The sequence below is a fragment of the Lactuca sativa genome, chromosome 5 (genome assembly GCF_002870075.4).
Source record: "Lactuca sativa cultivar Salinas chromosome 5, Lsat_Salinas_v11, whole genome shotgun sequence".
Classification (NCBI taxonomy): domain Eukaryota; kingdom Viridiplantae; phylum Streptophyta; class Magnoliopsida; order Asterales; family Asteraceae; genus Lactuca; species Lactuca sativa.
Window position 1 is genome coordinate 264,271,842 of NC_056627.2, and position 15,659 is coordinate 264,287,500.

A 15,659-nucleotide genomic window follows, 5' to 3' on the forward strand; every position below is an offset into this window, starting at 1 on the left:
TAAATTTAAATGTTTAAAAAAAAATAAATTTATATATTTATTATTTTTTAAATTAAATTTTCATTTAATTTCTTATAATAGAAATAAAATACCATATACAAAAAATACAATCAATTGCATAATATAAAATAAATTACACAAATTATAATGTCATACAAAGAATCATTCAAATGTTAAACAAAAATAATACATTGCTAACATGTGTTATACATTCCTATAAAACTAACAAATAATCATACAACTCTGTTTCTTACTGGAAAGGAATGCCAAACATGATTACAAGTCTCCCTTAATCTTGATTATAATCAAATGTATCTTTAATTCTTTATATAAATGAAGCTTAAATGATGTCTTTAAATAATGAACACAATAAATGTTATAAACCTTTTGAGGCCCCATAACATCAGGATCTGAGTTTTCTATTTCAACTGCAGGACTACCGTTAGTTTAAGGATCACTTTTTGGACGCTTTTTCTTCTGCATACATTAACAAACATGTTAACTTTCAAGAAATATATTTAGTTTTTAGGCTCATAGTGGCATGCATATAGCTGAGGTGAGAGAAAGGTATACATACAGCTAGTAAGACATCCAGACTATCCATAACAGGTGGTTTCAAATTTTCATAATCAACTGCATTGTAAGATAACATGAACACAAGAAAGGTAATCAAAGGTTAAAATATTACATATTTACATGTTAAAAGTGTAAAGAAAAGATGATGTGGTTACACAGCTTACCATCAGAAACAAAAGATGATGTAATATTACATATTACATATTTACAATAAGTAATTAATAACTATTAACTATAATTACCTTCTGGATATCTTCCCTCAAAACAGGTTCTAAGTTTTCAAGGGGGGTCTATACAGAAACAAAAGGATAATTACATCAAATGGTATCCAACTTCTTCATTCTTTAAAAACACATGTTGCACAACATAACTTACCCTTGTTTTATCACGAATAACGAACATCAAAGTTGTTTTATGTGGACTAAATAGTCGCAACAAAATTATAAAACTTACCAAAATTACGAAAATGCCCCCAAGAGATTTATTGTAAACAAAATTATAAAACTTACCAACGCTTTATCCGACATCATTTATCCCATCGAGTGTGCCAGCCTATAATTATGAGCAACATGATTTATATTTTATTAATCAAAAACTAATTTAAAAGAAAAGGATTAATAATTATAAGCAAAGGTTCAACTTACGTTAATGTGACAACTAATGGAAGTCCTTGTGGAACCGCAACAACAACAATCGTGACCTAAAGATTCATCAAATTAGAAGAAGGGTAAAAAAGGAAACTTAATAAAAATACATGAAGTAAATACTAATTGCTAAATAAATACAGCAACAGTGAAAATTTTGATTGCTCCATATGCCTCCTTACACCCCGACATTAAAAATGGTGATTTATGATCTTTATGAGCCTGTTACATTTATAAAAATAAAAAGTTGCTTTATATACCCTAAAAAAGATTTCAGAAAAAACACAAGGTAACAAAATTTTATAAAAACTTACAATTTTACTCTCGCCAGTCATACTTGATTCATCAATTGAAAGTGAGTGACCAGAAATCAAAACCCCATCAGCTGGAACCTGGTTTATAGAAGAAGGTTAAACAAGGGTAAAAATGGAAATAATTAAAATGTGGTAATAAATAGAAATGAGAAATATATTACCTGGTCCATGATTTTGGTTTTGGATTTGCAAATGATGTTAGGAGACAATCAAAGATCAACACAAACATAACCATATATATAGCAAAAGGTCAACACACTGATAGAACCACTAACAATAGGGATCCCTCATGATCAACACAACTGCAAACTACATAAATAACAACTCCACAAAACCATCCTCCCGCATCTTTCTTCTGTCCCACCAAATCAAGCAGGAATTCTGCAATTACAACACATCCAATTCCATCATCAATAACCAAAAAAAATAATAACAGTAATTTTTTTTAGCATGAATGAACTTACAGATCTTATTGAAGGCCACAATATCACAGCTCTGAACATATTCATTAATTGGCTCTGTAGTAAGCCTTTCTTCAATGATTGTATCAACAGACACCAGATCATAGGGGTGTACAAACCGTTTTTTTTTCAAAACCGGTTCGGTTCCTAGAACTGGTTTGGTTCAAGTCAAAATGGTCAACACCAGTTCAAGGCTAAACCGGTTCGGTTTCAAACTGGTTCTTCAATAAAAATACATGAACTTTGTAAACCGGTTCGGATCCTTGGAAACCGGTTCAGAAGGAAACCGGTTCATTAAACTCTTTTGTTTCTTTCTTGTTTTGGTGATTTAAATAAAATGGAAATAGAAGTTTGACAGCAGAGCAAACAGAAAATGAAGGTTCCTGCAGAAAAGTACCTGCATGCTTTTGTTTGTTAGTTCCCATGCATCTGTCCATCATGCTTTTGTTTATTAGTGCAAGTCTCTCCATCGTACAATACATATATATATATATATATATATATATATATATATATATATATATATATATATTTGAAGTTACCTTCCTGCAGAAACATCATTAATATATATATTTGAAGATTTTTTTGCTTTTGGAGTTCTTTATCGATGAAAGCAAACAAAGCAAACAGGGGAGAGGTGGAGAGGTGGTGCTCAGAGAAGCTGCGATAGCAATGCTGGAGCTTCTTAATACCATATCCAACTGGCACTAACTTTGCTGCATTTTCTCACATATTTTTTAAATTTATCATTTATCCAATTACAAAAATTAAACATGGCATAAGTTGATTTTAAGAGAAAAGAAAAATATTCAACATACATGCACCCCATAGCAAGCCCTCCATTTGAACACTTCTAACAGCTTCCTCAAGCTTTTGCATGTCAGTTTCATCATCCCAAGGCTTCACATCCAACAACACCGAAGACTTCCCAACTGATTACGCAATCGAGAACACTGTCAATTTTGCATTTGAAACATAATATTGAAAAGACAAATTTAGCCTTACATTCTTTCTTTTTCCCAGATGCTTTCACTGCAGCTGCACGTTCTTCAGCACCCTTCTTTTCCTCCTCAGTCTCCTCACCAAAAAGATCCACGTCACTATCCTCATCTTCATCAGCTGCAGCCTGAAATTTATATATTTCGTGTCACATATTTTGCATAAAAGAATTGAAATTTTATATAAACAAGTTGATAAACATGCCTTTGTATCAGCAACAGGAGGAGTTGCAATGGCTTCTTCTGGGAAAGAAGCGGAGCCCTCAACAACAACACCACTGCCTTTAGCAGACACACCACTGAAAAGGAAATTAATCATCAAATACAAGTAGTTGATAAGGAATAATGGTAATAAAAAGATAAAGGTTTTAAGAACATACGAAATCCTCAAAAGGGCATCGATATGAGTGAACCAACGAGATACATTCACATACTGTGGTGATGGGGGTTTTGTGAAAGCTGTATGGACAGTGAGATCATCCTTTGAAGCTTGATACCTGAGGAAAATTAACATTATTTTAAATCTGCATGACGTAAAGAAGGATTGAATCAATCCATTTGAAAGAAAAAGTGTTAAGAAACTTACCATGTGATGTAACTACGAGACAATAGGTATTCATCAAGGTTCTTGAGCCCAGCCTCCGAACCAACATAAACCCGCAAGAGATATGAATCGCTTTTGGAATCAGTTTCCATTTGTAAGAGGAGTATGACAGAAGGAAGACAATTGGGAAATTGATGCGGTGTGTTTTGGGTAAAGGGTTGTTAGACATCAGAAAACTGGAAGAGAAGAAAAGATAAGGGTAAAACCATATTTAGGGTTTTTTTCGATTTGGAGTGTGAAGAACACTTGAGCCATCACCACCAAAAACCCTAGCACGTACTAAGTCGATAGAAAAATGAGAGAATCGGGATTTTAGAAGAAAATAAAAGACCTCCCGCTACCCACTAAGAAGGAGAATCAATCTTTGCATTCCATACTTCATTGTGATAACTCATGGAATTCACAGAGTTTCATTAAGTCAAACCATGGAACAGAGTTTCATATAGCCAACGTTTTTCGTGTTGGTCGTCGCTTTCATTTTGATTTGAAGATCTCGGTGGGTAAGACATGTCGTAGTTAGGGCTACGATTATGGTTTCGATCTTTCAAGAATCTGATTCCAAAGGAGAGAGAGAGAGAGAGAGAGAGAGAGAGCGAGCGAGAGAGAGAGAGAGAGAGAGAGAGAGAGAGAGACGAACTGCTTAAAGGATTATTAGGGTTTTTTGGGAGAGGATTTTAGAAGGAGAAGAAGGAGATGATCAGGCGGGGTGTTTAATTTTTTGGGATTTCATTTCCCCCTCCCCCCCCCCCCCCCCCAATCGCAGGCAGAGAACGCGCCTTCTAAACAAATATAAAACGACACAGTTAGACGACACTCTCTTTATTATTGGTGCCCTCCGTGTTTTTCTTTTTGGACACTAATTTTAGGGCGCGCAAAAAATGCGTGCCCTCTATCCTTCAAATTTTAGAAAACTGACATTATTTTTTACCACACACAAATGCGTGTCCTCTATCAGCGTGTGTCATTGTTTGCGCGTCATTAAAGGGCTGTTTTCTTGTAGTGAATTCTAACATGTTTATTCCATGTCATTAAATATAATGCCATGTCATTTTCCAATTAGTTGTATACGTAATGAATATGGTTGCCTCTAATGAGAATTAAACAAAAGCGTAAGTTTGTTGGGTTTTTTTCAACAAACAAAACATGATTGTGGTTTTTTGAACGGTTTTGAAACTTCGTTGTTCTTAAAAATCATTTTTCCGATATTTAATTACACGTCATAAGCTATGTCATTCGTTGACTTTCATTAGCCGGTTGACCCTAAACGAGAAGTGAACGAAAGTGTAAGTTAGTTGGGTATTTTTAGACAAAATGTTAAGTTCGTTGGGTTTTCTTGAACAAACAAAATATAATTGAGTTTTTTAAACGGTTTGAAAACTTTCCCGATTTTTGACATCCCCTAATACCTTAAGAAAAATATAAGAGCAACTCAAAACGTCCCTTACTAGCACGACCATTTGGAGGGTTCGTCACAGAAGGCATACCGCCAAACGTTATGCAAGGGTGGATGGGGAGGGTCCATAATAACAAATGTCAACAATAAAGGGTCATACCAACGTACATGTCATCAAAATATCAGTTATTTGTCCAATAATAAAGAGGGAATTTTTTTTAAATAACGTTTTCACTAAACTTTTATTTTATGACGGACATAAACATTTTGCAATATCTCAAAGATTTGAAAGTAACTATTTTAAATTGCATACGAATTTAAAACGAGTTACCGCGTTAACGGCGGATAATTTGTATCACGTGCGACATGGTGCTGGACAGCCCTAATTTTGACCTTATTTATTAATACTCCTTCTTCCCACTTGATCTCTCTCCTCACCGTCGATCTATCAATCAACAGTCAAGATTCTTTCTCAGATTTACTAAAAGTGTAATTTATATTTATATTTGGGATCAAGATCTATGATAGTGGGCCCCACATCAAGTAGCTGTTGGCTAATCAGACATAAGTCCCTTCAATAGGTACGGTTGATTGCCGAAAATCACAAATCCTCCAATCCAACGGCCCTAAATAATCCTCGTGAAAAACAATGCAGCAGCAAATACCATAGGGCAATTTCCCAGATCCAACAACCCCTTTTTTCACATCTTATTTACACTTACACCCCTTTTATTTTATGGATTTAATCTTGTATTTCATGAATTTTTATGCTTACCCTAAGCTTCTTTCAATAGACCAAAATGTCAAAACAAGTAACCACTTTTTTATGTTTTTTATTTTTTATTTATTATATATTTTTTATGATTACTTATGTATGTGACAAAATGTCTAAAATTTTAAAGCAAAAAAAGTTAGATTATGATAAATATATGTATTATCTACAAAGTATTTACTCTAAAAATACAGCTTCATTACCACATTACAAATCAAGAAAAATTCCCCATATATATATATATATATATATATATATATAATATCACATCACACCTATTCCTATTTAGAACGATATTTACATGTATCATGTCATGTTAATCTTTCGGATGCATACAAGCATACATACCAGATATCTTAATGTTTTGTTTAAAGGAAAAGTCTATTTTGTTGGCTACGTTGCAACATCAAATGGATATGTGATTATAACCAACAACTTATATTCACTTGATATAAGAATAAAATGAATATGACATTATAAAATGAGTAATGGAACCTTTTATGTTCATTCAAGAGATTTGATGGTTTTGGGTTGCAATTGGATTTATAGAATCAAAAGGGACTTCAAATCTACTAACGAAAAAAGATGGAGGAGGTTGAGTGTAAGATTTAGATATTCTTCTTAATCTTCGTAAGCCGTCTTTCACATCTCTTTCCCTTCATCCTTCCCTCTCACAAACAAGGAACTCTGGTTCGTCTCTCCGGCCAGCCCTCCGTCGTCGTCTTCCTCTCTCTACACCTTAATATACCGTCGCAGAGTTTTAGGTACGAGAGAAGAGAAGATAACGGAGGAGAGGAGAGGAGTTAACACAGAAAAGGATTTCAAGATGCAGCCAACCAACGGCAGCGGCGGCGGTGATTTGACTCAGCAACAACAGCAGCAACAGCAACAGTGGTTGGCGATGCAGCAGTTCCAGCAACAACAATGGTTAGCGATGCAGCAGTACCCGGCGGCGGCTGCGTCAATGGGGATGCATCATCCGGCGATGATGTACCAACAACCACCGCCACACTACATGCCTTATCATTATCAGCAGCAGCAGTATCAGCAACAACAGTCGCAACAATCGCAAAAAGGCAATCAGATTCAGACTTCGAGCGAAGATAATAAGACGATCTGGGTTGGCGATCTACAACACTGGATGGACGAAGCTTACCTTCAGTCGTGCTTCGCACAGACCGGCGAGGTTAGGGTTTTGACTTTTTATTCCGCGTTCTTTCCATTATTGTGTAACGTTGATTCTTTATTCAGTGAATATGTACTTTTGTCGTTTGTGGAATGTATTTTGTGTGAATTGAAAAGCCAAGAGTACAATTCGGTAGCAGGAAGGGATTTAGATTTATTCTTCTCATTCCAAAAAAAGCCTTTCTCACCATGCCAAAACTAGTAGTCTTCATATGCAAACATTTTATAGATTTCGTTGCATATAAATCCCAAAGAAATTAAGATCCTTGAAGGTCTCTCGAAATTGGATTTCTGTGTTTAATGCCCTAATTGAAATTTGCAGGTATCATCCATTAAGCTGATTCGCAACAAGCAGACTGGTCAATCAGAGCGTTATGGATTCATCGAGTTCTTGTCTCATGAAGCTGCAGACAAAGTCCTTCAAAGCTACAATGGAACAATGATGCCAACTACAGATCAAGCTTTCCGATTGAACTGGGCTAGCTTCAGTACTGGAGAAAAACGCGCAGAAATAGGCTCAGATCTTTCTATATTCATAGGAGATTTAGCTCCAGATGTTACTGATACAATTCTTTATGAAACATTTGCTGGTAGATATCCTTCTGTGAAAGGTGCCAAAGTTGTTGTTGATACAAACACCGGGTGTTCAAAAGGGTATGGATTTGTTAGGTTTAGTGATGAAAATGAAAAAACAAGGGCTATGAATGAAATGAATGGTCAGTATTGTTCAAGTAGGCCTATGCGCATTGGTGTTGCAACCCCTAAAAAGGCACCTATTCAACAACAATATGGACAACAACAATACTCATCTCAAGGTAAATCCATATTTAGCATTCCCAAACTGATTTAAAAAAAACTGCATATGTAATTGTTTTGTACTTTTAGCTGTTTTATTAGCTGGTGGAAATGGTGGATTTGGTGCTATTCCTCAAAACTCTCAGTCTGATGGAGATTCTTCAAACACAACAGTGAGTTTGATCGGAATTAACTATCAACCAGCACTTCTTAATTTGTTTTAGTTTACTGAAATGTTTAACCTTTTTTTTTTTTTTTAATAGATATTTGTAGGGGGACTTGACTCTGAGGTTACTGATGAAGACTTGAGGCAAACATTTTCTCAATGTGGAGAGATTTTATCTATTAAAATACCTCTAGGAAAAGGATGTGGTTTTGTGCAATTTGCAAGCAGGTAATTCTTTATTTAGCTTTTTAGACTTATATATATATATATATATTATTATTAAAAGAAATAGTATTAAATAGGAAGTAGTAAACATTAAAGATTCCGAACAGTAAAATTAATAGAAGATTTGGGAGTGTTGATTTTGTTAATTATTTATTTATTTATTTTGGATTTGTGTTATATAGAAGCAGTGCCGAGGATGCAATTCAGAACATGCATGGGACAGTGATAGGGAAGCAGACTGTTCGTATATCGTGGGGTAAAACTCCTGCTAACAGACAGGTATATATATTTGTTTTGGCTAATGGAATTAAAAGTTAGATTGATATTGATATATAATATAGATTGGTAACTTATTTAAAAATTCAATACTTTTTTGATAAAGTGTATTTTTGATATTGTGATAATTAATTTGAAGTCAGTTATAAAGAAATAATTTATTTTGATTATGATTGCCTAATAGTATAGTTTAATTTCTAGAGTTATTGAAATAGAAAAGATGCTGAGTCAAATCTCAAGTTTACTAGAAACTAATAAATGTAAGAGCATTAATTGTTGATAATCCATTTAAGGTTAAAAAAGATGCTTAAAATGTTGTAGTAGGTTGGTGGTCATTTCCAAAAAAAAAAAAAAAAAAAGAATAACTGTCTACATCTAAAAGTCAAGTACTCCAACAAAGATTTATTAGTTATTGTTAAACAGTATATACAGTAGAATTAAAAACTATAAAATATTTATGTCATGCGATTTTATTTTCTAAAATAACTTGAAACATTTATTATAACGTATGACCTTTCTTGCGTATTTCTTTGTTGTAATGATTTTCTGATTTATTTAGGTTATGATTATATATCCACTTTAATGTGGAATAAATGGGGACCCAGAATGATATTTTCTGATATATTTTATTTTAACTTTGTGTATTTGAAATGACAGAGGATGGGTGGTTCCAATGGAAACTACTACCAGAAGCAAGGTGGTTATGGTGGTGGTGGTTATGGATATGGTGGACAACAGACTCAAGATTCCGGTATGTATGGAGGTGCAGATGCTTCCACTTATGAATCAAACGGGTACAACCACCATCAGCAGCCTGTGAGCTGATCTTCCTCGATTTTATTCAAAGTCTGAACACCATATGATAAGATTTTAAAAACCTATTAATGTTCCTTTTGTGGGATATATATTTCTCTATGAATGTAACTGGAATTTTGTGAGCCATTCTTTTTCTATATTACTGCTTAAAGACAGTTAATTAATTAGGACATTTGAGCTTTTGATTCTACTTACTTTTTTGTGTTGATAAGGGTTTTGGTGTTGCAAGTTTTTGTTTTGAGGTGCCCCGGATTTTGTTTCTTTAGTCGTATATATAAAAGTGATTCCTCCAGTCCTTTGGGCCTTCTGGGCATTACCCTTTAAAGATTTGTAGCTTTTGTTGATAGATATATGTTTCAGAACTTTTTTTTTGGTCTACAGTATGCTTTATCTATTGAAGTCGGACTTTTACTTTAATTTGAGCTAGATACTTTATAAGTTAGTTTTTGGAGTTTACTAGTGCTTCCATATGCTTTAAAGTTGCAGAGAGTAACAGCTTTTCTTTTCTTCTTTTGTGCGATGTGGATGAATTTGAGTGGGTTGTGTTACATATAATTTCTACTATATGCTGGATTAGTAGCTTAGAGTCCAAACCAAATAGTTCTAGTCTTCTAGATCATTAGGACCATCGGGTCACATCATTTAGATTGGTTGAAGTTGTGATTGTAAAATAGAAATAAAAAATGTTTAAAAAAGTAGGCCTAAAGATTGGAAGATTTGTTTTTAAATTTGAATAAAATGATAAGATGAATAAACAAAATGCAAAACACCAAATAATTTAAAACGATAAGCTAGAGTGTAGGAAAAAAAAGTAATACAACCAAGAGAGAATTCATGACAAAATTTATAGGGCTCTGAGACCGGTTGGAGCATCTGCACCAATGCCACCATTTAAATGTAAAGTTGTTGTACATAAAGGAAATTATATTTGGCTCCTAGGGCGCGATTGTTTATGGGGTGGTATGTTTGAGATTTAGTACAAACAAAAGATCTGGTTTAAATAGGGCTAAAAAAACATGTATCCAAACCAATTTGACCATGGAATCCTCTTGAGAATGAAGAATCCCATAATTAGAAGAGGGGTAGTGTAATAATTATTGTTTTCAAACCCGGACTTCATAAGTATGGGAAGGGTATTAAGATCCCCAATAACCCCGACCATGTTGCAATATGTAGGTTTGAGTCTAGCCTTGGCAATCATAGTGTGTGGTTGCTTAGTTGTAGTTTCACTCCTCCATGAGAGCTCCTTCCTACTTGGTCAATTCTTTTATATCTAGCTTCATCGTTGAGTATTTGATTTACCTCTTACATAATAAATATGAAGTTGTTCGGTATGGATAGCTTAAGGTTACACTTTCTAGATTTTACAATTCAGCCCCTGAACTATGTTGATTTATCATATTCAAGAATTTAACATGATAGAAGTGTAACAGCCCAAAAACAGTAATAAAATTTTTCGTTTTTAAAACCATTAAATTCACACATGATGTATCACAAAGTCAACCACAAAATAAAATGTCAACAAAACATCAGAGTACATATGAAAACAAGTGCGAAATCATGAGATAGATGTTCTGTCATCACGTCGGGTCCTTCCCTTTCGAACCAGAAGTACCTGAAACCATAAACATAAATTGTAAACACACAACTTAGTGAGTTTCCCAAAGTACCACATACCAAACATACAACTGAGCCTAGCCCTGGGGTATGATCCAATGCAATATACCATTATGGGCCTAATCCTAGGGTTTATTTCAACCCAATTCATACAATATTGGGCCTAGCCTTGGGGCCCAACCCTAGGGTATCTTTCAACCAAATCATACAAACATGAAAAAGTCACAAATAAAGTTAGCATCCTACATACACAATTTAGTGCGTCGGCATTTGTGCCTTTGACCCACAAGCATAGTGGGAAGACTTACATAGCGTACAAGAATGCTAAATCCCACTCCCGATCTGCCGATACTAAACTCCTATTAATCACATCACATAACCCTAATTAACAAATAAGGCAAATACTCTAGCTCCACTAGTCCAAATACCAGTCTAATTCTCAATTAGGAAAAAGACCATTTTGCCCTTCCTAAGTCCAGCCCTCATAGTTGACTAAAAACCCAAAAAAGTTAAAAGTCAAACCTTAGTTGACCATTCCAATTGACAAACTCAGAAGAGGTTACGTTGGGTGTAACCTAAGTTACGCACGACATAACCAACAATCCCTCAAAAATCACTTTTGAGGTCCTAACTCATTAAGACCTTTCAATCTTAACTCATATCTAATCTCAAAAGGCACTCCAAACCATAAAGTCTCCAACTATATGCCTTTGCATGGCAAAAGGGAGCTCAAAACTAAAACCCTAACTTATAATACCCTTTAAAATACCATAACTCTTGTATGTAAGAATACAAAGGACCAAGCTTGCATTGTTATGTCACTAAACAACCAAAAATGTCTAAAAGGACAACTCAAATGGGCTGGAGTAGACCATACTCATTAGACCAAGGTTTTTGGAACAAAAAGGTCATTAACTTCCAACTTAACAAGATCTAACAAAACAAGCCTCAAGATTTGAACTTTATACCTACTGAAGATTCACAATGATATGTAGATTCTGGATCCAAGAGCTTGAGTGCACCACCACTTCTCCAATGATCTCCCTTCACCACCAAGAACACCAAAATATCACTCAAAAGCTTCAAACTCACACTTCAAGGATTAGGGTTTCGATATAAGGGATGGAGGCTGGTTATAAAGAGGTCCAAGGAGAGTTAATGACCTTAAATAAGGGTCACACCCCAGATTTAAGGGTTTTGGGACTAGCTCAAGTATGCCCGACGTACTCCCTGTGTACCCCAACATACCCAACAAAACATGCGACCCTTATAAGCCTTTACACCCGATGTACACTCCACGTACGCCCCACGTATTGACCTGATTTGCATGGAAAATAAATTTTGGGTTGAAAATGAAAAATACTTGGAAGTGGGTGTAAAAAATCTCCCCCACTTAATTCAGAATTCATCCTCGAAGTCCGCTGCTACAAACAACTCTGGGTAGTGCTCCCTCATTTCATCCTCAGGCTCCTACGTCCACTCAAAGCCTTTTTGGTGTTGCCATTGCACCTTCACCAGGTTCACCACTTTGTTGCACATAGTCTTGGTCTTCCTATCAAGAATCGCAATCGGTCTCTCCACATAGTTCAAATGCTCATCGATTTGAATGGCATCCAAAGGAATCACTATAGAATCATCGACTAAACTTTTCCGCAACTAGGAGACATGTAAAGTGTTGTGGATCTGGCTGAGCTCATCAAGCAAATCCAATCGGTAACCCTGAAGGGACCAATAAACTCGGGCCCCAACTTGCCCTGCTTCCGAAACCGAATGACACCTTTACAAGGTGACACCTTCAGAAGCACAAAGTCCCCCCCCCCCCCCCCACCTGAAACTCGAGGTCCGAACAATGACATTCTGCATAAATCTTCAGCCAGCTTTCCACTACTCGCAACTTGTCACACACTTGTTGTATTAACTCAGTGATCTTGAGCACCACTTCAGTACTCCCCATGAACTAATGCCCGACCTCACCCTAGCAAACCGGGGTCCTACGCTTCCTTCCATACAACATCTCGAAAAGTGGTCGATCAATACTGGCATGATAATTTCTGTTGTAGGAGAACTCAGCTAGTGGAAGGTAAATATCCCAACTCCCACTAAAGTCTAGCATGCACGCCAGGAGCATATTTTCTAGCGTCTAAATTGTCTGCTCAATCTGTCCATAGATGTAGGGGTTGTATGTTGTATTGAAATGCAACTGAGTACCCAACTCCTCATGAAACTTCCCCCAAAACCTAGAGGTGAAACGAACATCCAGGTCCAAGACCACCGAAGCTGGCACTCCTTGCCAAACCACCACCCCCTAAATGTAAATGTCATCTAACTTCTCAGTAGATATACTCTTGGCAATCGATATGAAGTGAGCACTCTTGATCAATCTATCAACAATGACCTAGATAGAATCAACTCTATGTACCGTCCTTGGAAACTTTATGATAAAATCTATGGTGATCTCTTCCAATTTCCACATGGGAAAGGGTAACAGATGCATCTTACCTTGGGGTCTCTGATGTTCGGCCTTGACTTTCCAGTAAGTTAGGCACCGCTTCACAAACCATGTTATCTACCTTTTCATACAAGGCCACCAATAACTCAACTTCAAACTCCTATACATCTTCGTGGCCACTGGGTGGATCGGAAACTCAGACTTGTGAGCCTCTTCTAGCACTGTTTACCTCACCCCACCAGTATTCGTAACCCAAACTCTACCGTACTGAGTCAACAAACACTGACCATCTCTGACGAATAAAGGAATCTGCCCCATAATCCGTTATACCTTCCAACTTTGATTTTTCAATCTCTCCACCTGAGCCTTTTTGATCAAATCCAACAGAGCAGAAATAATAACCATCCTCAGACATATATACTCGATAGGTGCACTCACTGCCTTACGACTCAAGGCATCGGCCACAACATTGGCCTTCCCATGATGGTACATGATCTCGTAATCATATTTCTCTACCACGTCCAACCATCTCCACAACTGCATATTCAAATTCGGTTGATCCATCAAGTACCTCAAGCTCTTGTGGTTAGTGTAGATAGTACACCTAACCCTATACAGATAGTGCTTCCAAATATTGAAGGAAAAACATCAACCCCCAACTCTAAATCATGCGTAGGTTAACTTGCCTCATGAGGCTTGAGCTGCCTCGAAGCGTATGCAATCATATGTCCTATCTACACAAGGACAACTCCCAAACCCGAGATAGATGCATCACAATAAACTCCATAATCATCCATACCCACAAGAAGCAGAAGAATCGGGGTCTCTCATAGCCTCTGCCTCAACATCTCAAAAGATGACTACTTATCGGGCCCCTTCGAAAAGTAACATTCTTTTTCGTCAAGCGGTCAATGACACAACAATCTTAGAGAAATCCTAGATAAATCTCCGATAATATCCCACAAGACCTAGAAATCTCAGAATCTCAAATGGGGTTCTTGGAACCTCCCATCGCATCACTGCCTCGATCTTGGCCGAATCGACCAATATACCCTTCTAGTTGACGATGTGCCCTAATAACTGCACCTCGTGCAACCAAAACTCGCATTTGGAGAATTTAACGTACAACCTCTCTGTCCTTAGGGTCTCTAATACCTCCCGTAAATGATCCTTGTGTTGTTCCTTGGTCTTGGAGTAGACCAGAATATCATCAATAAGCAGGATCACCGACCGATCCAACATCAGTTTGCATACCCGGTTCATGAGATCCATGAATGTTGCTGGTGTGTTGGTGAGTCCAAATGGCATCACCATGAACTTGTAATGACCATAAAGAGTCCTTAAGGCTGTCTTCTACACATCCTCGCCCATGACCCTCATCTGATGGTAACCTGATTGCAAATCAATATTGGAAAACCAATATGCACCTTAGAGCTGGTCAAATAAGTCGTCGATCCTCGAAAGTGGGTAACGGTTCTTCACCGTTATCTTATTCAACTCTAAATAGTTAATGCACATCGTGTATGAGTTGTCCTTCTTTTTGATAAATAGGACTGGTGCTCCCCATGGTGAACTACTCGATCTAATGAACCCATTGTTTAGCAACTTTTGAAGCTGCGTAGCCAACTCCTGCATATCCCATGGTGCCAAATGATACGGTGCCTTGGCTATCGGGGCCGCACTAGAAAATAATCAATTCTGAACTCAACCTGCCTCTCAAGAGGAACTCCTGGCAAATCCTCAGGAAACACATCAGGGAATCCCGAACAATGTGCACCTCACTCAACATCTTCGTGCCCCCAACCCGAGTATCCACCACATAATCCAAAAACCCATAACAACCTTACTAAAGATATCTCTTGGCCCTCGTAGCTGAACAGAGAGTCGGCCCATGAAAAGCTCCCTCGTCGGGTAATAACCATTTCTCCCCCGCTTGGGGTTCGAACGCTCACTAGCTGGTGCTCACCGTCAATCATGGCCCCATTAGGACCCAACAAATCCATCCTGATGATGAACTTCGACCCTCGTAGAGGAATTGGTACCAAGTCAATAGAATATCTCTCATCGAATAGGTTCATGGCAGACCCACGATGAACCTTTGAATCACTCACAGAACAATCATCAAAAATCTCTACCTCCAATGAATAATCTAGAATCTCGGGAGCATCACTAAACTTCTTGTTAAGCGCAAGAGATACAAAGGATCGAGTAGCACCCGAATCAAATAAAACATGAGATGTCATACCATTGACTAAGAAAGTCCCTGTACGAATCAGATATAACATAAACATAAATAAAGAAACAATAAAGGATATGATAAAATCACGTACAGGTAACCACATTCGGTGCTGCTCGAGCCTCATCGTTA

At 36.8% G+C, this 15,659-nt stretch overlaps 2 protein-coding genes across 3 annotated transcripts; one reads left to right on the top strand and one right to left on the bottom strand.

The window, feature by feature from the left end:
- Positions 1 to 1,820: 1,820 nt before the first annotated feature.
- On the bottom strand, positions 1,821 to 3,689 carry LOC111878211 (elongation factor 1-delta 1). The gene is made up of 8 exons (XM_052763678.1): positions 3,580 to 3,689; positions 3,374 to 3,490; positions 3,199 to 3,292; positions 3,001 to 3,121; positions 2,814 to 2,927; positions 2,649 to 2,711; positions 1,999 to 2,100; positions 1,821 to 1,915 (listed from the first exon to the last, which is right to left on the bottom strand). Coding segments are annotated over exons 1-8 (723 nt in total). The 3' UTR covers positions 1,821 to 1,913.
- A 2,715-nt stretch (positions 3,690 to 6,404) lies between these two features.
- On the top strand, positions 6,405 to 9,415 carry LOC111877846 (polyadenylate-binding protein RBP47). 2 transcript variants are annotated; one of them, XM_023874352.3, is made up of 6 exons: positions 6,405 to 6,948; positions 7,270 to 7,762; positions 7,833 to 7,915; positions 8,006 to 8,136; positions 8,316 to 8,412; positions 9,067 to 9,415. In XM_023874352.3, the coding sequence occupies exons 1-6, from the start codon at positions 6,589 to 6,591 to the stop codon at positions 9,232 to 9,234; spliced, it is 1,332 nt and encodes a 443-aa protein (XP_023730120.1). In that variant the 5' UTR covers positions 6,405 to 6,588; the 3' UTR covers positions 9,235 to 9,415. The 2 variants fall into 2 exon arrangements, with proteins under 2 accessions (XP_023730120.1, XP_023730128.1); XM_023874360.3 differs by having other exon boundaries at positions 7,845 to 7,915.
- Positions 9,416 to 15,659: the final 6,244 nt, after the last annotated feature.

Coding starts and splice junctions, on each gene's coding strand:
- LOC111877846 (XM_023874352.3), top strand. CDS start 6,589: ATGCAGCCAACCAACGGCAGCGGCGGCGGTGATTTGACTCAGCAACAA. Junction 6,949..7,269: donor GCTTCGCACAGACCGGCGAG/GTTAGGGTTTTG, acceptor TGAAATTTGCAG/GTATCATCCATTAAGCTGAT. Junction 8,137..8,315: donor TTTGTGCAATTTGCAAGCAG/GTAATTCTTTAT, acceptor TGTGTTATATAG/AAGCAGTGCCGAGGATGCAA.
- LOC111878211 (XM_052763678.1), bottom strand. CDS start 3,689: ATGGAAACTGATTCCAAAAGCGATTCATATCTCTTGCGGGTTTATGTT. Junction 3,491..3,579: donor TCTCGTAGTTACATCACATG/GTAAGTTTCTTA, acceptor AATTTTCCTCAG/GTATCAAGCTTCAAAGGATG. Junction 2,712..2,813: donor GGGCTTGCTATGGGGTGCAT/GTATGTTGAATA, acceptor GAGAAAATGCAG/CAAAGTTAGTGCCAGTTGGA.